Source organism: Ambystoma mexicanum, chromosome 9, assembly GCF_040938575.1.
Source record: "Ambystoma mexicanum isolate Mex_15411 chromosome 9, UKY_AmexF1_1, whole genome shotgun sequence".
NCBI classification, from domain to species: Eukaryota; Metazoa; Chordata; class Amphibia; order Caudata; family Ambystomatidae; genus Ambystoma; species Ambystoma mexicanum.
In genome coordinates, this window is record NC_090931.1 from 1,295,522,767 (window position 1) to 1,295,546,170 (window position 23,404).

General features: G+C 46.8%; 1 protein-coding gene across 3 annotated transcripts in view; it reads left to right on the forward strand.

The window, feature by feature from the left end:
* HEG1 (heart development protein with EGF like domains 1) overlaps nt 1–23,404 on the forward strand; it is a 313,164-nt gene that overhangs the window by 197,965 nt on the left and 91,795 nt on the right. For 2 of the 3 annotated variants that reach the window (XM_069616645.1, XM_069616646.1), the window contains 5 exons: nt 6,450–6,508; nt 6,611–6,780; nt 10,785–10,919; nt 16,192–16,234; nt 16,330–16,367. In XM_069616645.1, the coding sequence (XP_069472746.1) occupies nt 6,450–6,508; nt 6,611–6,780; nt 10,785–10,919; nt 16,192–16,234; nt 16,330–16,367 (445 nt within the window). Of the gene's footprint in view, nt 1–6,449; nt 6,509–6,610; nt 6,781–10,784; nt 10,920–16,191; nt 16,235–16,329; nt 16,368–23,404 lie in introns of those variants that run through there. The other variant, XR_011274749.1, reaches the window with a different exon arrangement.

The window sequence follows — 23,404 nt, forward strand, 5'->3', positions numbered from 1 at the left end:
CAATGGATTTCATATATTTTTTTTCCCTTGGATTTGCTTTGTTCGACTGAGACTTTGGACAAATTTTCATTTGGATTTCTTTGGATTCTGATTTCATATTTTTAATTTTTTTCCGGACATGCTGCATTTTATTTCTTATTCCCATTATTGAGTGTTTTCTTTTCATTACATTCATGTTGTGTTCAATACATTTTTCTTTCATACTTCGATGTGTGGTATTCTCTCATTGGTTTCATGCATGTCATGATATGGGTTTTCACATTCACTTGCACCCATTGTGTGTGTGTGACGACATGTGTTCATGTACATACTTGCTATTCGGGTTGTATCATGTAATGGCCATTCCTCTGTGGGTGGATGCAATACTTGGGTGGGTCTTTGGGCTGGGGTGGCGTGGGTTGTGATGTGGGTGGCCATAAGGCCCATGATTGAGGATCGTCATGGCGTGGGTGCTGGGGGACATGAGTGGGGGCCTGCTGGCAGGTGCCCCTCACTGCTGGGGGGTGGGGGTGCTGGGGGACAAGAGTGGGGGCCTGCTGGCAGGTGCCCCTGACTGCTGGGGGGTGGGGGTGCTGGGGGACATGTGTGGGACATGAGTGGGGGACTGCTGGCAGGTGCCCCTGACTGCTGGGGTGTGGGAGTGCTGGGGGACATGAGTGGGGGCCTGCTGGCAGGTGCCCCTCACTGCTGGGGGGTGGGTGGTGCTGGGGGACATGAGTGGGGGCCTACTGGCAAGTGCCCCTCACTGCTGGGGTGTGGGGGTGCTGGGGGACATGAGTGGGGGCCTGCTGGCAGGTGCCCCTAACTGCTGGGCGGTGGGGGTGCTGGGGGACATGAGTGGGGGCCTGCTGGCAGGTGGCCCTGACTGCTGGGGGTGGGGGTGCTGGGGGACATGTGTGGGACATGAGTGGAGGCCTGCTGGCAGGTGCCTCTCACTGCTGGGGGTGGGGATGCCGGGGGACATGAGTTGGTGATCACTAGTGCAATGTGACATGTGGCTTGGCTGGGGAGGCATGTCCATGGTGGATGGGCTGCCTGCAGGACATGACCAGGGGTGCAGGGTAGTCCCCTGTGGTGTGGGCTGCCTGCAGGGGCTGTGGAGGGTATAGAGGGAACAGCTGGGAGGACCCACACTGCCAATTCACATGTAGGACTCCCCGCGCACCCCCAAAATTCACATACCCCGCTCTGACAGCAAAATCATGAATGAAACTTCCCGTGAAGCCCAGTTATTCACGTACCCCACTCGCACAGGGCCAATCACGTGTGAAACTTCCTGCGAACCCCAGTTATATACGTACCCTACTCGCACAGGGCATTTCGCGTGTGAAACTTCCCGCTCAACCCCGAAATACACGTTCCCCTCTCCAATCGCGTGTGAAACTTCCTGCGCACCCCAGGAATACATGTACCCAACTCACACAGGGCATATCGCGTGTGAAACTTCCTGTGCACCCCAGGAATACATGTACCCCACTCACACAGGGCATTTAGCGTGTGAAACTTCCCACTCACCCCAGGAATACACGTACCCCACTCGCACAGGGCATTTCGCGTGTGAAACTTCTGGCGCACCCCCAAAATACACATACGCCACTCCAATCTTGTGTGAAACTTCCCGCGCACCCCAGGAATACACGTACGTCACTCGCACAGGGCCTATCGCGTGTTAAACTTCCCGCGCACCCTAGGAATACATGTACCCCACTCGCACAGGGCCTATCGCGTGTGAAACTTCCCACCCACCCCAGGAATACACGTACCCCACTCACACAGAGCATTTCGCGTGTGAAACTTCCCACACACCCCAGGAATTCACGTACCCCACTTGCACAGGGTCTATCGCGTGTGAAACTTCCTGCGCACCCCAGGAATACATGTACCCACTCGCACAGGGCCTATCGCGTGTGAAACTTCCCGCGCACCCCAGGAATACACGTACCCCACTCGCACAGGGCATTTTGCGTGTGCAACTTCCCGCGAACCCCTGTTATATATTTACCTCGGTCTAATTGCGTGTGACACTCCCCGTGTACCGGGGTACGTGTATTCGGAGGGGTGCGCGGGGAGTTTTACAGACGTTTTCGTGGTTGGGGGCCTGTGCGCCATGTAGGGGATTTGTGCGCTGTGCATGGCGCACAGGGAGGGGGGTTGGGGGCGTAACTGGCGCTGCTGAGGGTCGCTGCGCCACTCTGCACCACGGCTGGTTTTGGAAGCTAAAATCCATGAATACGTTGTGCGTGGAAATAGATTTTAGCGCACGCGGCTGGCGCAGAAATTCACACGCGCACACTGTGCTCCAGCCGCGTGCGCCACTTGTGCGCTGAATTCTATGAATTACCCCCATAGATTGTAGTTCAAAGGCAAATTGTTCTAGTTGCTGTATTGATGGTTTGACTCATATCTTGTATTTGCTTCTACTGTTATTGTATTCTTGTTGTTATAATGTACAGCGCTTTGGCGTAAAGCGCTATATAAATAAAATAAACATAAACATATAGTTTAAAGCACAGTATATCACATTTATTGTTTTAACGAGGTTAATAAACATTGAGTAAGCTGATATAAACCACAAGCATTGATAAGAACTGTGATTATTGATCTATTTTCTATATTTTGTGCCCCGGTGTCAATTTATTAAGAATCAATGTCATGTTCTGGCCTCATTGTCATCACTCTTCCCCATCAACTTTCTTCTCCTCATGCCCAGTTTATGTGTCATTATTTGATAAAACCTTCGAATACAGTTTCCCTTTTTGGATATGATGTTTCCTTACATCCTGTTAAGCAGCTCCACTGACCTGTGAGGAATGAGAGCGGGAAAGAGAAGGCCTGAAACCATGACCACTCCTACCCTCGCGTCTGATCCGTCTTCACAGGGATGTTGCTAAGTCTGGAAAAGATCTGGGGCTATGCTAATGTCGGAACTGTCGGTACTCGGGGCTCGCTAGCCTTTTGGTTGTAGCTACTGAGCTTCTATCCGGGGCTACAACCAAAAGACCCGGGGCTATAGACCCCTCAGCTCCCCGCACTAGCAACGCCTCTGCGTCTTCACACTTGGCAGAGATGTTTCTGTGAATCATAGCATGTGGGAAAACTCTGGATGCACCCAGATTTCTGTGCCGCGCACCTCAGACATGCACTGAATCTGGAGTGACGTCTGCCTTTTACATGCACACAAGTCTGGAGTCAGCCCCCATGCAGCGATGGCTGCCGCCTTCCTGCCCCCGAGAATGATGGATTTTCCAGGTTCTTGCATGTACAATCTGCTGTGCTCAAGGAACTGCACCCTATCTGGAATCAGGGTGTGAGCTATCGTAGGGTCACCGCCCGCAGTGTGTACTGCGTCTCTGCACACGTGGAAAACCCATAGCTCCTGCAACACTGCCCTAGCGGGGGCGGCTGCAGAAACACTGCTTCCTTAGCAGAAATAGCACTTCCCCGTGCCCCTTAAATGATTTGATCTGAAACACATAATAATTATTTCCAAAAATAAAACAGTCAAACAAGCTAAATTACTTTGGTTAAGACCAGTGGGGCACATAGTGACACAAGTTCCTTGGAAACAGTATAGCTCACACATATCAAGAATAGATGTAAGGAGCTGTAAAATGTTAATGTGGAAGGCATATATTTTCTTCCAATCAATCTGGATTTTAACATGCTTTAAAATAAAGGGCAGGAGGACATTAGAAGTTTGCCAGTCATTTCCGACGGGATAATGGCAAATGGACCTACCGTTACCAGCGCCTGATATTCCGGAATTTCAGGGATATTGAAGGTGCAGGTAACGGTAGGTAAATCCCCATTGCATGGAGTCTATAGGACGCCTTGGGAGAATTGCTGGCAATACCGGCTATTTTTGCTGGTGGGGCTCTAATTTACCTCTAGCTCTTGGCTGGAGGTAAATCAGTCAATCCCCCACTGGGAAACCTATAGTTTGGCGGTGCGGAAAAAGTAGCGGTAATGGAATTACCACAATTTTTCCTGCACCGCCAAACTTATAATGATCCTCAAGGTCTTTCATTTGGCATTCCGAAGGGGCTCATTTTGTGTATGGTGATGATAGTACGACCATGTTGTATTTTTAATACTGCCTACTTTTAAAACACCGCATAAACAAGTGGTGGGATTCAAGGGGCTATGGATGGCATTCATTGGGATGTATAGCTGGCACGCGTTCCCTTGATACACAGCATATGATATGATTGAGATGATCTGATTGCAGTGCAGCAGAGTTGTAGACTTTCAGTGCACATCTGGAAAGGCTTGCGATTAGCATCTGCAGGGAGCCACTTTTGCCGTCACTCACAGGACCAATCAGACGGAGTCTACCAGTACATGAACCTGGCTGTGAACAGCATGGCTGATTGAAGGGCACTTTGAGTATGTGTGAACTTAGATCAACATGTGGAAAACCAGAAGCAAACACTTCTTTAAACGTCCACATGCAGATGCATTCAGTCGTGTTCCCTGCCTTTCCTCTTTATATTCTTGCTCCTGCATTTATTGCATTTAGAACTCATTTTCCGAGCCCTCAGTGAGTCTATGGATTCCTATGGATTGTGTGCTTGGCATGATCAGTATGTGGACTGCATGCACATTAGAGACACGTCACAAATTGATCTTGTCGCAACAAATCAACACTGAGGTCCCCAGTAATACTGACCTGCACCCATTAACACCACAAGATTCGCATCTGCCTCTCCCGCTATCCCACTAATGATCCCATTACAGAGCCAATCACAGTGAGGCCAGAAAAAATGGCAGAAGGCATCTCTACAAGACCACTTACATTACATGAAGTGAAGTGAAAAGACACCCTATCAAACCAGATGGGAAAAGTGGAGCTCTCATTGTCGAGGAAGATGTGCTTCATGTTAACCATGACACTACATTTCCGGTTACAACAATTTAACTTATCCTACAATTACAAAATTCATTTCAAAATTGTTTGTATATCAATGGGAACATAATTCTAAGGATTATGGTAGCCAGACTCTTCACTAGTCATTCAATAGTTTAAAAAACACCTGATCAGATTAGAGGTGATTTGAAGACAAAGGAAAGAATGGGATTGCACATTGACTGCGTGGGAGGTTAAGGCCAGGAACATTGGATAATGATTATGGAAGAGAATTGTAAGAAACAATCATCCTTTTTCTGCAGTGTGACCAGGGTTATAGTTGTATCATTGTTATTCAAGCTGATTTAGAAGCTCCTTGGGAATAGTTGGACACAAGTAGTGGCGACCCTGGAGGGGGCCGAGTGGAGTAGAGAGTGTAGTACCAGCATTTCCGACCCACATTCCACCTCACTTTTTTGCTTGCCTGGTGCCTCAGAGGGCCGGGTCTGACAGCAGTGTCGGTGGATGAAGAGAAGTGATTTTTGCAGGGCTTCTGCAGGCTACAATGCAAATGGTTACAGCATGCTGAAACTTGTGTGTCTGATGGATCCTCGATCTGGCCCAGCTTTTGAGTGAAAGACGGGCCTGATGAACTTTACAACTATTTTGACATTACATTGTAAATCTATTTATATTATTTATTGTTTGCTTGTTAGGCACTTAGAAAGCAAGTAAAATACCATTTCAATGCACCCACAGGCCGAGGGGAGGGAACAAGGGAGTGAAATACAATACAAGACACAATATTTAAGAAGAACAGTGGGGGAACGGATGGAAGGACAACCCTACTATCTCAGGGGAGATTTTGTTGACAAGCTCCCCTGAATATGCGGCCACATTTGTTATTACTCCTGCCCTGACTGTATAAAGACTCAGTGCTCCAGATATGATTTTGAAGTGGAGTATTTTACTCCCCATTATTAAAGTTGGGAGAAAACTGTTTTTTTTAGGGAGTAAACATTTTTTCCAATTCCTAGTAGCAGTATTTTATAAGCAAGTAAAAATATGTTTTAACTGTAAAACAGAAATGTTTTTGTAATAAATATGTCTTTGCCTTTAGTTATTCATGCACATTGAAAGATACATTTGAACCTCAACAGATCAGGCAGTAATAATAGCAGTTCCTTACTGGGGCACCGAGTGTACTACTGGTCCAAGCAGGAGGACAGGCACCTTATGTGTCTGTTTCCTATTTTTTGTTGGGAGTAGTTTTAATCCCTATTACAGTTTTTTTGGGAGTATTTGCCTATTTCCTGGGAGTACAAGTAGCTGATACAACCTTTATTTGTAGGGCTGCAAAGACTTTTCTTGGTTGACCATATTGCAATAATTTTGCATCAGTAGAAGTGCAATTATCACTAGGGCCAAAATTGCCTTAGTACAAAAAACATAACCTTTGAATGTATTTTCTCTCCAGCCCTAAGTGTAGTAACCATCATTAAGTATCCTTTCTGTCGCTTTTGAAGCTAGACCCGATGGCGGTATCGATGTCGCCGCAGACCCTCTCATGAATATTAATGAAGGTTCTATTGTTTTCTCGCAGTTCCGTACGTCCCTGTCGGTGTTAGACGGCTACAATACATCTTCAATTCTAGATGCCAGGTACGAGGATAACCTATCTTTCGATTCTTTCAAGAGAATGGTTTATTGTGAAAATGACCGCCCTGGATAAAGAACTATTGCTCTGGATTTTCTCTTTCGCAGAGAGGCGGGTTATATCGTTCTTTCTGTCCAGCACGTCTTCTCTTTGGAATCGAAAGTGACCATCTATGACGTCATGAGAAGTTTGCAAAGCTACATGAAGTCTTGTGAAGCATCCGAGAAGACGGCCGGACACTGCGAGCTACTGACCCGTTACCAGCTGTACTACAAAGGTACACTACCGCCAAAGCGACACCTCTTTTAATTAGGTACAGCGACAAACCTGGTTGAACCGTGTTTATTATTATGTAATGGTGACTGTTTTAGGAACTAGAGAAAAGAGTGAGTGCTTTTGTATAGCGCACACTGCCCTGAGGTAGGGGGAGGGGGATTCTCTTGGCGCTGCGGCTAAACACTATGATGTTGTCATCACGAGTGGGAAACATTGGGCATCATTACAAGTATGCTATTCCAGAAACAATGGTGCCGGTAAGCTTATCGGCACCATTGTTTCCGGACTGGCATACTACAGGTCTGCCTGCCGGAGCCGACGTACCCAACAGGTCTGACCCTGCCGGGGCACAGCAGCCACGGTAGGCAGACCATCACGGAAGCACTGCCACTGTTATTAGCAGTGCCGGTGCTTGTGTGGTCCCCACTCCCATCGAGTCCTCTGGGACTCCACGGGAATACGGAACAACATTTTACCGGTGCCTGTTTTCTGGGCCACCGAGGGTTGTTATCCCCCGGTGTTACCGGGAAGTCAGGCGCTGGTAAATAATTACGGGTCTGGCGGTAACCTTCCGGTAGCACCGGCATGGTTACCGCCGGACCCGTAATGAGGCCCAATTCTTTGCACGAATGTTACTCCAGCGAAATATTAAAGAAAGGACACAATCAAAGCTTATGCACCGTCTTTTATGGCTGGGCACCCAGTTGAACAGGAGAAAGCTCACAGCATAAGGAAAATTAGATTGTAAGGCAATACAATGCAATACAAATATGTATACGCCTTGGTGACGGCCAATATCCGTTTTAATGTGCTTCTGATACCACGCGCAACACACCCTTACCAAGGCCGGCCGCCGGCATGTCAAACACAAGCTTTACAAGGGACCCTTTACTACTTCACAGGGTTTATAATGAATTGCAGGGCTCCCATTTTGTCTTGCTAGTGATCTCTTCCATTGATGACAAGTACCCCACAGATGTTTTGGTTTACAATTCACGTAATCCCTCACTACTGACTATTGTGATTTTGCCGGATGGAAGGCGTTACGAAAAATATCTGGAGGTTAACAGGTTGGCTCCACACGCACACACACATGCACGCCCACGCATACACACACACACACACACACACACTTGGCATGTTATGTGTATTTTCATTTAGCTATTTATGGGATGGCTTGGGGCTATCTAATATGCCCTGATGAATACTCCAGCAGGCACTCTTACTGATTCACACCCATGCTTGGCATTCTGTAGTGTGCTATGCACATGCGCTATTAGAGCACCGGCACATTTTGTGAGAGGCGTTGCATCACTTGCATGAGGGCAGTCCCTTTTGCATTGAGGAACGCCCCATGGTTGTATGGTCTGATTGCTGAACATGCACTGTGCCAACTGCACCTCCCAGTGGAGGGACATAAATTAGACTGCCACCAACATGTATGCCTTAGAAGGGGTGAAGGAGGCAGGCTTGCACATTCTAGGTGGTCTCCTTCGCGGAGTGTTGGAATCATTTCTCCCTTCCAAAACCATGATAAGTCTCCTGGCGCTGAACCACACAGTTTGTTGTGGTGCACAGCCTGCCTCTGTGCCAGGGTTGGCAAGTCTGGGAGGAGGGTCAGCATGCTCTAAAAGCTAAGTGGCTCTACAACACATCATCAGAGAGAGTCAGGTGATACCACAACGTCTGGGTAGGATAGCTCAGGGGCAACGTGCTCGCCTTGGAAGCAAGACGTCACGGAGCACCACAGGTTCAATCCCCGGGTCCGCGCTTAGAAACTTCTCGGTATTAAGCGTGTTATAAATAACCTATCATATCATATCACATGTCTGTGATTGTGACCTCATTCGCACAGTAAAAAGTTGTGTAGTGTAGGATAGCCACACTATTGGGGTTAAAGGTACCGTATTAGAGAGCACTGGGAACGTCTACACTAGGCCCATGGATCTGGGTCATATTACCTCTTCCACAATAAACCATATCATGCCCCAAATATCTGCCAGGGGGCAGGTAGGTGTCTAATATTCATGCTCCTTCCTCTGTATCTTGGATAAGAAGAGAAAATGTTGGCTCCAAGACATTGACACAAGAATATTGAATCTACCTGAACTGCTTTTTTCTAAATTCATGTGCTGTAGTGTAATGATGTCATAACATCGCAGGTGCATTTATAGAGCGCACTCTCACCCCAGGTGGCAAGGGTAGAGCTGCCTCAACATTTTGGGGGGACTGAGGGAAATGTATAAAAAGCAGGGCACACGTGGGGCCATGAGCGATCACCTACTGCCCTGTGCTCCTCTAAAGGCATGCATGCTATCACACTATCAGTTGTGCCTTTGCTTTGTGTACTCTCCCCTCCATACCCCTCTTACATAAGTTGTCTCTCTGCTCCCAACTACCCTAAACACGTTGAGAAAATTAAGCGAAGCGCAGGGGGTTAGTGTTGATCAGCTAAATGCACTCGGAATCAAACGGTGCATCTTTTCAAGGTGATGTGAGGTGACTACAGGTCTCAGCATAGCAACCAAACCGGCACCAGTATCTCACCAGGAACTGGATGTGTTTCCTGCCGTAGGTGCATTTACTCCTCTCAACCTTCCTGTCTCTTTAACACAAGGAGCCTGAATATGTTATGTCTTCCTTTTGGCCCATTGGACCCCTCTTTCACTCCTAATCAGAGTATATTTAGTTTCGCAAAGAGATGTCAATCATCAGGCATTTAGAAGCTCAGCCGAGAACCGAAGGCTTTGGCTTCACCATGGGCTGGTTTGTTGATATGGGCAGGGCAGGCGTCTGTGCGCTTGTTGCTGCTGCCTAAACATAAACACACTGATATATGATATGATAGGTTATTTATAATGCGCTTAATACCCAGAGGTTTCTAAGCACGGACCTGGGGATCGAACCTGTGTTTCTTCCGGGTCGTCTTGTTTCCAAGGAGAGCACATTGCCCCTGAGCTATCCTCCCGAGACCTGTGCTTTCATGGGTGAGGAATTGGACAGGCTCTTGCTGTAGTGCTCCTTTGCCATCAGTTCTGGCTGAGCATCACGGCAGAGAGCTCTCTTCAAATGAATCACTCAATTGGTGTTTCTATGTGATTTCATCGAGGAGATTTGGTTGAATCCAAATCCATCTATTTGTTTTTAAATTAAGCCATTTGTCTGCAAATATATGTGGGGGAGACCCCCTGCACCTTCCCTTTGACCACCCACCTTAATTATTCCCCTTACCCACCCCCACATATATTTGTGGCCAAATTCGACTCGAGAAAATCGATGCATTTGACTTTGACCTTGCAATGAAACCTCTCTACACCAAATTGGCAGTGTTTAAGCCCTCCGGAGCCAGAAGCTGGTTCTGCCACTACCAGTTAGGCACCTTGGTGCTAACATTTGCTCATTGTTACCCCCTGGTAATCATTTGAGAGACATTGTGTCACGTAACCCTCAACGTTTCCCTCTGTTTCCTCTTTGCCTTTAGTGTTGACTCATGTTGAGTTTCTCCAGCAAGGCACTACCATTAGTTAAAGTTGGTTTTCCCCACACTGCATAGTATTTGCATTCACACCTAGGCCCGTACAACTGAACCGTTGCAGTACTCTTTTGCACGGTATTTGCACTAGTGCACAATTGACCTGTTTTTGTCCCAGTGCTAGTTACGTAGAACATTGCAGGTGCACCAGTGCAAGGTTTCTGTACTATGGTAGCCAGGGGGCTAGCTAACTTGTGTGGGAGGGCGCAGACCTTTCTATAGCAAACATAAACACATGCCAGGCTGCCATATCCACCACTGGCCTGAAGATGGCAGAAGGGTGGGACGCCTTTAGAGCAACCAGGTGCAGCATATTTGCCAATCGTCCAACCTCAAGCTACCTTATGAAGGAACCTCTCTCGAGTGGTTGTGAAACTCTGCACTTTGCCGGAAGCCTCTGAAACAGTCTTTCGACAGGGTCCTGATGGCCTATTTCAATGAATGTGCTTTTTCCCCCGCCTTCTCTTTTCCAGCTGACAGCTTATGTCATGTGAAGTTCCCAGAGTGTGACAGGGAGACCTCGGAATGCACAGACTTGGACGGGATCGCTCTTTGCCAGTGCAGGGCTGGGTACTTCAAGTACAGCAAAATGGACTACTCCTGCAGAGGTACCTGTCTCTATGCCTGCAATTGCCTGCTGCACACTTGCTTGCGTTGAACATATGGATTTTGTTGTGTGGGCGTTGCTGTGTTTAGTGCTGGAAGGAGGGGGCGGGGCACTTGTTTGCTGTCTGTGGTAATCTGTTAGGTTTAAATAATCGCAATGCTCAAATAGAGAAAAACAAAAAGTGATACAAAACGCATGTCCGCCCCGGCACAGATCGGTAGATTGAGGCTGCAGCTGCTATTCTGAGATAGAGCACTAAATGACGTTTCACTCACTATTTTCACATGTACATGGGCCCTTGCATCTGAGACTATTTGGGTGCTCCTGGAAGTGTATTTTATTTATTTATTTATTTGTTTACTACGCGCCAAAGACCACAGGCATCAGGGCGCACATCTACACATGGACATATCAGTCAGACAAGAAAGTACACACAGGTTAGCTCCAGTTCAAATCACTATTCGAATGGTAGGGTATACTGCTATATACGTGTCCTCCGGCTGCGAGGCTGCACGCTACCCATCAGGGCAATAGAACTAGAACGTGGTGTGACGGATATATTTGCGACACTTGTGGCAACCCAACTGTCTGTCGCCACTCTGAAACCAGGACCCGAGCTGCATGGCCGGCACAGAGAAAAGGCGTGCAACTCCATGTAGGGGAGACCAGCACGATGGTCACCCGTAACCCCCAATAGACGTACATGAGGCATTGGTGGTATGGTACGGATTCGTGGCACTGTAGATCTCCATGGGGCAGGAGAACTCAGCCATGTGCAAAACTGTACATAAATGCTCTTCATTTTTAAAGCCGGTGTCTACGACCTTTGGCTTGCCAGATGTTTTTCACTACAACTCCCATCAGCCATAACCAGCATAGACAATGGTGAGGGGTCATATGAGTCATAGTCAAAACTATTTAGAGAGCCTAACCCCTGCTTAAAGGGGCACAAGAAGTATGTAATGGGTGCCTTTGGCTGTGGATAGGTGTCGATGCATGCCGCGTGACCTGCCCCGCTATTTCACGGTCTGTGTGGCTGCAATGTTCAGCACAGCACATGAGTATGGCCTTGTCTTGCCGCTTGGAAGAGTGTAAGCCTTTAGTGCTCTATATTGCTTCTCGCGACATGCAGGAAGTGGGCACGACCTTCCAACCTGGCAATTTACAAGATTGGCATCGCTATTTGCAATGCAACTTATATCCATTAGCGAAAGTTACTTATAAATGCTGATACCTTGAGTAGCGCCATCTGGACCCCCACCCCTCTTTTTGTCTCCAGCAGGTGAGTTTCCTGGCATGTTGAACTGTTCGATCATGGGTCTGCCTCCTTTGGCTCTCCAGTTGTTCTGTACTACAACTTCCATCGGCACTCACCAGCATATTCATTGGTGAGGGATCATGGGGGTTGTAGTCCAAAGCATGTAGTCTCCATCTCCATGGTAAATAATGTCAATAGAGCACTGTAATCCAACACGGCTATCTCCATGGTAAATAATGTCATTAGAGCACTGTAATCCAACACGGCTATCTCCATGGTAAATAATGTCATTAGAGCACTGTAATCCAACAGGGCTATCGCCATGGTAAATAATGTCATTAGAGCACTGTAATCCAACAGGGCTATCTCCATGGTAAATAATGTCATTAGAGCACTGTAATCCAACAGGGCTATCTCCATGGCAAATAATGTCATTAGAGCACTGTAATCCAACAGGGCTATCTCCATGGCAAATAATGTCATTAGAGCACTGTAATCCAACAGGGCTATCTCCATGGCAAATAATGTCATTAGAGCACTGTAATCCAACAGGACTATCTCCATGGTAAATAATGTCATTAGAGCACTGTAATCCAACAGGGCTATCTCCATGGTAAATAATGTCATTAGAGCACTGTATAATGTTGGGGCAAATTCCTTCCCATGCTGCATTTTCCTAGTCTTAAATCTGGTTTTGATTTAAGGAACTCATACTTTAGAAATGTCAAGAGTTCTGTCTCCTCTTGCCCTTGAGCTTTCTTCTAGGCGTAAAGTGAGTGAATGAACCCATGAAACATGCATTTTTGTTTTTTATGCTGACAATGTCTCTGTGCGCTTATGAATTCGCCGCGTGTGAATGTTATTCCTTTTAGTGCTTGCCAGGGCAGTAGATGGTTGGGCATCAATGCTTCCCTATGGAAATTGTCCTGGCAGGATAGCTCAGTGGCAACGTGCTCGCAGGGACGTCATTTGGGGGTCGCCAGAGGTTGCAAGTGCGACCTCTGAGGTCTTCCTTGAGACCTCTGTGGTCTCCCTTGCGACCTCTAAACAAAAAAAAATGTTTTTTTTTATTTTTTTGCAATGCAAGCTCCTGGGCTGTGGCCAGCACCACGTGGCTCGTTAATTCTGGAGTGGCTGGCTTTCTTGTTCAGGCCCCTTAAAAAAAGAAGAAAAATAAGAACACGAGTGCCACAAGTTTAACACTTTCAGCATTGAACCTAAATAAGAAAGAATAGGAATGCCAAAAAATGTATCTTTCTGGAATTCTATACAATAATTGCTAGACTCATTAAAGGTTTATTTCAGGAACACTTCAGGGGGCGAGTCACTGATTTAGTCTGTTCTCAAACTCCTCAACTCAGCCTTTAATCCTTCTGAGGTCGATAAATGGGTACCAACACAGGTTGGGTGATATTGGGTGTAAATTTCTTCTATGTAAAGCGCTTAAGCGTAAGTGCTATTTAATAACACATCATTATCATTTGGTCATGGACGTCTGCTTGTCACAGTAACTTGGTAATATGGGCCTATACACACTGATCTTAACGATGCATATGGCGATCCATTCAGGTATGAAATGTACATCAAATTATAGTGATATCGTAACCCTATTTTTCGTAGTGTACAATGCTATGTGATGCCACTTGTTTTGTCAACTGGTGAAAGGTCGTGTTCCATCGCTTTTCGCGATATCACTTTGGGGTGGGGGTCAAATGACATCACTTTCTGTGATGTTATCAGGGGTCAAGGGTCCTGTGATGTCACATCCGCTACCCCTGGTATTTTGGTGAAATGACGTCCCTGCGTGCTCGCCTTGGTAGCAAGACGACACGAAGCAGCGCGTTATAAATATGCAACTAAGACAATAACAAAAAAATCTGTTACAGCGCCCCGATGCCCCCGGCCTGTGTGAGCGCTTTAAAAATGTAAATAAGTATATAAAGACACTGCAGTACAAGGAAGGGTTCAGTTTCAGCAAAGTCTTTATACCAGTAACCTGCCCTTGCAGCTTGACCCACGTACTTCATGTATATTCCGCGGGAGCGCAGGCGATAATGCCATAGAGTGAATTATCCTCCAACTTGAAAGTCATTTTAAAAGATCTCGGTCATATGCCCCCACTGCAGCGTTTTGGCACTTGCCTAACTTGGTTTTAGACATGAGTCGAGTCCCAATAGTTACTGTCTTCTACACGTTTCGCTGGTGAGCTCACCTCATTAACAATATGAGGGAACAGCGCCATCGTGTGGACAATATTGTGAAATAGGTCATGGATGCAGCTAGGCTTACCATTCACATCTCTCAAATTGCCAGCTAACCCCACGATTAGGATGCCCAACTCTCTGTCAGAGCGCTGAAGTTTCCTGTGACCATGCGTGAGAATGCCATCTAGTCCTAGTTATTTTGTTTGGAATTCTGGGACTTGTAGTTTTTCTGAATTTGAAACGGGGGAAAAAACAAGTCCCAGGGGAAAAAAAACAGGACTGGGTGGGCTCTGCTCTGGTATTTAATTATCTTTGATGATTTGGATAAAGCTAATTGGTCACAACATAGGGATGCAGGGTGGAGTAAAGTGATTGGTTTCAGTGAAGACTGCTGGGAGTCATTTTCCTTATGGTGTAGCATAAAAAGCACGTTTAAAACATTTACAGATGCTTTTTGCGCAGCGTGGGCCAGTAGTGGAATTACGGATTCTGCATCCCCCAACCCCCTTCCCCCTCTGCTCAGCAACACACATCCCCATGCAGTGCGGCCAGCGCCATGCGTTCACGCTGCCCTTAATGCACTGGATTCCTACCAAGTCTGCTTGCTTTCACACCTGGTAAAGGCAGGTGGATTCGACAGCAATCCCCTGTAAATGCTGCGGCCATGTGTAAAGGGCTGCAGCCTTTGCACAATCTTCACCAAACAATTGCAAAAAGAAGGTGCACCGGTGATTTGGCTGTTTCCCCCCCTCCTTTTCACCCTTGCTAGTCAAAATAGTGACGTGCAAACATAACAGGTCCCCTCTGTGCAATTTATGTGGTTTTCGCAATGTGACCCCGTGGGAAGGGAACTTTCCTTCTGGTGCAACTTAACAATCATGTGTAATAAGCATGTTCAAACTTTTACCAGATGTTCATTGGTTTGTAGGGCAGAGTGTTGGCACAGTGGAATTTCTGCTCTGCCACCTCCATCCGCTACACAAAGCCACCTGCAGTTCCACCAGCATCTAATGTTCTTGCTAGCGGAAATGCATAGGATTGCGATTGAATTTGCCTTCTTTTTACACCTGCTTACAACAGGTGGGTCCACTGTAAATGCCGCCTGCCACCCATGCATACATTTCAGGCAGCATTTACTGAATTTGCACTTCAAATTGCGAGAAAAAAGTGAGGACGATATCACTTGTGTTTTTGTCTTCCTTTTGCATTTCATGGTGCAAATTACCAAAATTGCACAAAGGGGACTTTTTTGGGATTTAAGTGCAAACATGACTGTTTATGAGGTTTTAGAAAATGACCACCAAGGTGTTGATGCTTTGATGTATAAACCCGGTTAGAGAAAAGAACCATCTTCCCTGTTGCAAGGCACTTGGTAGTAGAAATGAAAAAGCATCATCTGTTGGCTGGGGGGATGCCATAGTACTATTTGCAATAGGGTACTTTTTGCGCCAGATAGTTGTTATTGGGACTAAAGTACAATTAACAAGATGACTCAGTTCATGGAATGGTCCCTTCACTTGTGCCCCAAATTATCCTTATTTTGATTGCATAGTGTTGGTGTGGGGGATATGAATTACTGCATGTTGCCCCACCCTTCCTCTACATACCACACTACATCGCTAGAATGTGTATTGCAGGCCACAGTACTGATGCTGACCCATTCCTGGTGCCCTCACCAGGTGGCACGCACTGCCCCAGCTGTATTTCCAACTGTTGCCCCAGCTGCCCGTTCACGTGCATTTGTTTTGTCTGGATCTACACGCAGTGGAGTTCATATTGAAACACAGATTGCTTGTCTCCCTCCTGTTTAGCTTGTGAAGACGGATACAAACGTGAAAACGGGACCTGCGTCAGGTAAGAGAAACGCCCCTGGCTTTGCTCTCCAGCACTGCCTGCATCATTCCAAACCATGGTTCTCTGATGTTTCCTGTGTCTCCTTCTGTTCACAGGTGCCCGTTCGGCATGGGCGGATTTAACTGTGGAAATCGTGAGTATTAAGCAGCAGCTTCCACTGTAATCTTTGCTGTGATCATGACTTGTGTAGGGCTGGCGTGGATTCTCAGACCTGGGCGATGGCCGGCCCTCTGGCTGGGCTCTAACAGTCGAACGCGGCTGATATAAATGCTGGCCTCAGTATTTTGCACGTCACAGAAGTAACATCCGTTAAGTTGTGAGTGGACACGGGCAGATGCAAGACCTTAAGACTGTTTCAAGTGATCACACAATGCTCCTTAGGAGTGTCCACAAACATCAGCTTGACATTTTCATCTGATTTATTTTTTTTAATTGTTTTTATAACGCGCCTAATACCATGCCTGAGTTTGGTTTCTAAGCGCGGATCTGGGATTTGAACGTCTGTTGCTCTGCGTGGTCTTGCTTCCAAGACCAGCACATTGCCCCTGTGCTATCCTCGTTCCCTCCATTTACTAATGCCCCAGATTGCAGTGTAGCACCTAGGGCCTGATTCACAGAGCGTTTTCCTATGGGATTGCGCCAGTATACAACACTTCTGTGAACCAGGCCCCTAATGTGGAGGGCACCTTAATAGGCCCACGGTTGCCACAAAACAGTAGCCTGCGTGTGAAGTAGCACAACGTAACTGCCGAGTATTACAATTCATAGGCCCACAACGGTCAGTATTGCCGACAGACACCTGCCCACTGTTTTCACCTAACATCACTAGGAAGATGCAGGTGTTGATGAAACAGGTTACAGAAAAGCTTACAGGTCGTTCTCTGCAGTCCTGTCTTCTTTTAGCCCATGTCATTTTGCATTGTTACACCGTACTTGTAGTTTTTCATATTATTCATGCAGGACTGCAGTTACCAGAATGCAATATGAAGTGAGTTTAAACGCCAAGACCGGCTGATTATTTCACACCTGATCCCTCACCAGCTGGGGATTACCAGCCCCCTGCATCCTACACATGATATAAGTATGACCGTTCCTGTGTACATGTGTGTGTATCCTGTAGTTAGCCCCTGGGTTATGTGCGCTTCTAGAGAAAGCGAAGGTTCCCAATTAGGAAACCTGCGTCCCCTGCACCCCATCTATGGCATTAGCCTTAGGGGATTTGTCAGACTAATATCGGTTTTCTTGCAACAAGAAGAACAGATAGAGCTGCTGTCTATTCCAGAAATTGAAATGACATGTGTATATGTTTTAAAACCAGGTAGTTCATTTCTCAATAGACGTACCATTTTGACAAAGAGTAGTTAAACATTTTTAAAAATATTTATTCAAAGAAGCCCAACGCGTTTCGACATGTTTCCACTCTTCATCAGGGGCAAATAAGGATTTCATATACATTTTCTACAAAAAAGGGTACATTAAGGAAATATTATTAGTCAATGTTTTCTCTGTTATGTACAAGGGGCTGGACTCTCCGGACGGGCAGGTGGGATTTCTCGCCTCGGTCCCAGTGGGCACCGGGAGGAGGTGGTTGTACATTACTTTGAGTCCAATTGTTTTGGGGCTTTCTTTTCAGATTTACAAAGGGACGAAGTCCCTGTACAAAGTCCCATCTGCGTCTGCCCGATTTATTGTGTTGGGATTAGCAGAGCGAGCTTTCTCGGTACAGGTGGTGGTACACTGGCAAGCGTACCTGGAAAGTGTACACGGCTCTCTCACCCGAGGCGGAGTGTTCCCTCTGTGCCAGCTTTCTCGCCTCGTGAAAGGCCTCGGCACAGACCGTGAACTCTGCCTGCCCATCTGCCAGGGGCCCTGTGTTTAAAAGGGAATTATGGTGGCACTAGTGCTTCCCAAAGGGCCCTTTTACAATGGAGGTGTCATGAAGGCCTTGAATTCCCCAACAAAGTTTGGGGGTCTGCTGCAGGCACAAAGGTTAGCTGACTTGTAGACTGACCACTTGTAGACTATTGAAATTTCTCAATAAACCGCAGCCAGGGCAACTTATTTTAAACCAGGGGCAAATGACGCATTTTAAAGCATACTCGTCCTGTGCCAGTAGTCGAATCCATCACCGACTGCACAGTGCAGTAACCCACCAAGCTGCCCAGCAGTGGTTTTTCTGGAACTTTTCTAAAGGCCAGTCGGAGCCAGGTCACCAGCTAGGCAGCGCTGGCCAATGGGCCGGCTCTCAGCAGATCCGAGATCTGGCATCAGATGTAGAGCCGGATCTCAGGAACCGGCCAGCCTCATGCCCAAAGAGCTGTAATTAAAAACAAAAAGGGAGAAAGGAAAAAAAAGCCAAAGCGCTTCACATGCTACGGTATGGAGTGCGGGGCAAAGCCGTATAGAGCACATTGGCGCCATGAGTGCTGTTCTGGCTCCGCTCCCTAGGTATGGCGCAGCACGAGACCAGGCCAATGGGCCTCTACTGGTGTGGTTGCAAGTGCCCATTGGCAACGCAGTAAGACCGCGGTATATGGATGACCTGCTTGAGGTCGGAATGAACTACTCGCTTTCCGCCCTCCGCCCCATGCAGCCCCGATGACCTCCCCAAGCACTCCTGCACGTACAGCAGCACCCCGCTGCTCTTTTTCACATTATGATTTGTTGGCATGTCTAAGGGCCCCACCAAGGCACTTCCGGGAACTACACCTCGTCAATAAAAAGAGAAATATAACGGGGGAGGGGGGGAAGGGTGAGTATGGAGATGCACCCTGGGCAGATAGTTTCGCTGCCCAGGGGTGACATACCTAGCTGTAACAGCTGTGGTCAGCCATCACCATCTGACCATTCTGCTGTCTCTTCTGCATTATAAAAAGACACTGCGGTTTCGTTGAATTCCCCCAGTCGGCGAAACTCAGGTCAGCCTGAGTAACTTTTTATTAAATGCGCACACAGATGCATACATAGTTTAACAGTGTGCAACTTGGAGAAAACGCACAGAACGGGCCCTGCACCGCTTCCTGGATACCGATTTACCATATCCATGTTATGAAAGTAAAACTACTAGTCCCAATGCGAAGAATAAGGCAAGCGTTTTGTTTTGCTTTTTACATCATGCAACACTGCAAGTCCCAGAATGCAACGCTGGATCAGCAGGTCCTGCCTGACATGAGACGACTCTAGAGCAGTGAGGCATTAGTCAGGTCTGCTCTGGGCCTGGGGACTGTCCCTCCAAGCTCCCCCTTCACATCTAGTGCTCCCATATGCTCCACATGCGCCCCTTCCCACATAGCCCATGTCTCTGGTGTGCCGTGCCTAGGAACTGCTCTTTTTAAATATGGGATATATTTTTGGTTTTGTACTTTTGTTTCATATATTCCTTTGATCGGAGGTCAACTGCCAGCTCCTCCCCCTCTAAACCTCTCCTCCTCGCACTCTGGCCCCTCCTCCAAACTTTATCCCCCCTCCAAATTGTTTCCATTTCTACCACTGCAGCTAGGGTGCACCCAGGACCTATAACCATGCACGTGTTGCACTGGCAAAGGTCCAGTAAGATCACCTGTTGCCGTGATATAGCTCATCACGACTTTTTCAGACACTTAAGCACTGTAAAAGTAGGCGCTACTCTATTAACTGGCTTCTGCAGAGTTTAAAACATAGTGCCAAGCAAGTATTAATTGGAATAGACTTAGACGGAGGGAGTAGTAGAAACACAGGATTCCAGTCCAAGCACCCTGTCTATATCACGAAGGAGTCATATAAACACAGGATTACAGTCCACGCACCCTGTCTATATCACAAAGGAGACATAGCAACACAGGATTCCAGTCCAAACACTCTGTCTATTGTCGCGAGGGAGTCGTAGAAATACAGGATTCCAGTCCAAGTAACCTGTCTATATCGCAAGGGAGTCTTAGAAACACAGGATTCCAGTCCAAGCACCCTGTCTATATCACGAAGGAGTCAAAGCAACACAGGATTCCAGTCCAAACACTCTGTCTATTGTCGGGAGGGAGTCCTAGAAACACAGGATTCCAGTCCAAGTACCCTGTCTATATCGCGAGGGAGTCATAGAAACACAGGATTCCAGTCCAAGCACCCTGTCTATATCACGAAGGAGTCATAGAAACACAGGATTCCAGTCCAAACCCCCTGTCTATATCACGAAGGAGTCATAGAAATACAGGATTCAAGTCCAAACACTCTGTCTATTGTCGCGAGGGAGTCGTAGAAATACAGGATTCCAGTCCAAGTACCCTGTCTATATCGCGAGGGAGTCTTAGAAACACAGGATTCCAGTCCAAGCACCCTGTCTATATCACGAAGGAGTAATAGAAACACAGGATTCCAGTCCAAGCACCCTGTCTATATCACGAAGGAGTCATAGAAACACAGGATTCCAGTCCAAGCACCCTGTCCATATCACGAAGGAGTCGTAGAAACACAGGATTCCAGTCCAAACACCCTGTCTATTGTCGCAAGGGAGTCGTAGAAACACAGGATTCCAGTCCAAGCACCCTGTCTATATCATGAGGGAGTCATAGAAACACAGGATTCCAGTCCAAACACCCTGTCTATTGTCACGAGGGAGTCGTAGAAACACAGGATTCCAGTCCAAGCACCCTGTCTATATCATGAGGAAGTCATAGAAACACAGGATTCCAGTCCAAACACCCTGTCTATATTGCTCCATGCTCCCACTGCTATGATCATCCCTCCACATGTTGTGTTTCCAATACTATTTTTAAAAATTGTTTACCTGTGTCTATTCAACAAGTACTGAATATCTTTAAGAATTCTTGAGCTAGTTTGCTTTTCTATAATCCTCACTGATCTCATACCAAGTCAACCTTTTTATTCGTTTTGGCTAGACTGCCACCTACAAGTTGAAACTATTTCATTTGAGTACAGCGAGGGCGAAATATCAGATGAGGTGGGACACAAAGCTAGTATGTGTTATTTGGTTATTTACCCACCCGTTGACTGCCCACACCCATGCTAATCCCGATGGCCATTTCCACCCGCTTTCGGCCCCTCTACACCCAAAACACGTCTTCCTGGGATCTCTTTCAGCTAGCTTGAGCATGCCTTACCATCAAACTTTGTGTTCAAATTGCCTGCCAGTGTTTTCTCAAAGCAATCTTTCAAGAGTTAATGACTTAATTGGAACTGTAAAAGCACTGCTGGTGTAATTCAAATGTCAACCAGGTCTGCCTTCAGCCACTCAATTTGTAAGCACTATGCCTGTCCTTCACTGAAGTTCTGTTAAAAACAAGCATTGGCAAAGCCAACAGTTTAAGCTTTCGTATCAATAGAAGGCATTCACTAGGCACTGCTATTATATGCCCCAGGACCCTCACCACTTTGCAGCTAGTACAATCCAGTTAATACCACTACAGCAAAGCTTGGCAAATGCCTTTCCCATGCCTACACAAAAGCCAAAACTGTTGGCATTGCCAATGCCCCTTTAAGAATGCCTTTTATCTGTGTGCCCTTTCCAGCCCGGGAATAGGATGAAATGGATTTGGGATGCATGCTGTCTGGGCAGCTTTATACCAGATTAATTCGTTTTTCTCTTCTGAAAAATGTGTAACATCCCAGGTCCCTCTATCATTGAAAATGTCCTTTGAGAGATCATGATCCTATATAACACGTGACTGTTTAATCCATGTATGTTTAAAACATGCTTTAAAGGCACTAATTTTGACTAATGATATTCAACATTTTCTTGGGGGTTACTCCCAATCCCCTCATAGAAGGGTTGGGTGCATCGGCTGTACTGACTCGCTCGGTTACATATGAGACCACTTTGAAGAAAATGTCCAGGGCCACTTTTGGTTCTGGCTCCCAATCCGGCCCTACTCCTGCCATGCCCCCTGGAACCGCTCCACTGGAAAGAGAAATTCCATAAATCACCTGCCACCTTCCTCTACGTTCCCTCCCACCTGAACACAGCGCCTGCACTTTCCTCATTGTACTTATGCGAGGCACTAGGCGGAAGAGAAAAACATAGATTCAAACGTTTGCGTGGCATTTAATGCCATGGCAGAAAGTCACTGTAGAAAAGCTTACAAAACTCAGCCAAGAGTTATGAGCAATTGATAGCTCAGCAAGCTGCATACACATTATCTTTGCAGAAAACCAGGTTCGAATCCCGGCAGGATGTGTTTTTCCCCCAAAACTTTTTTCTCAACTAGGCGTGTCTTGGCCTGTGTGTTAGACAAACCTTGGAACAAACCTAGCCTGATGTTTGGCCCAGGCCAGACCGAGCCTGGCCGAGTTCCTCCAGCTCTACTTCGTATACAATCATAAAAGGTGTACATGGCCAGTGAGGAGACGGTGCCCCTCTCTAATCCACCTCACTGTGCTGTCACGCTTAACCAAAGACAAAACCAAGCATGGCTTCATCAGTCAACAGGTAGACCCGCTGGATCCCATGACCTCCAACTATGAAAAAGCAGGTCATTCCTTGAAGTCTAGTCCTTGGATCAAAAGTAAGCCGTCTCTGCAGAAATAGTTCATGAGATGCTTTGATTGTGAATAATGGAAATGAACGTGGGTGAAGACCTGTCTCCATTTGTGACCCGACATTGACCCTGCTTGAACTAAATGGCAAGTGCACACTGGCCCACATCATGGTCAAGTAGGTACATGTCTTACTCCCGGATTGTAGACACATATTTGTCACTAGAACCTCTAATACCCCACACCACTTCCCATGCTGTACAAATACTGTGTTCTAAGCCATCCTTTCCTGCTTATGGCCTCTATTTAAAACATTGTTTGCCCTTGCTGCATCATTTGGAAGTCAAGGAACGTTGGTCTAGGCATTCTTCAAATGCCACTGAAGACTGATGACCTAATATTGAGGTCAACACCACCCAATAAGTAACATGAACCCCACTCATTAATGTCAGCAAAAACACAGGTTCCGCTCTAGATCTTAACAAGACCCTGCAACTCTGAAGGAGGCAGACATTGGCTGCGGAGCATGCGTGCCGCAACCTGCCACCACAAATCCTTCTGCCTGCAGAAACAATATCACAGCTTACCATATCTTAATCATGTGTGCGCGGGCGCACACACACGCACCTCTCATACCAGGAAAGAATTATAAGGTAATTGTAGCAGTAATTGATTGGTTGCCCATTTTCATATATGACCCCTATA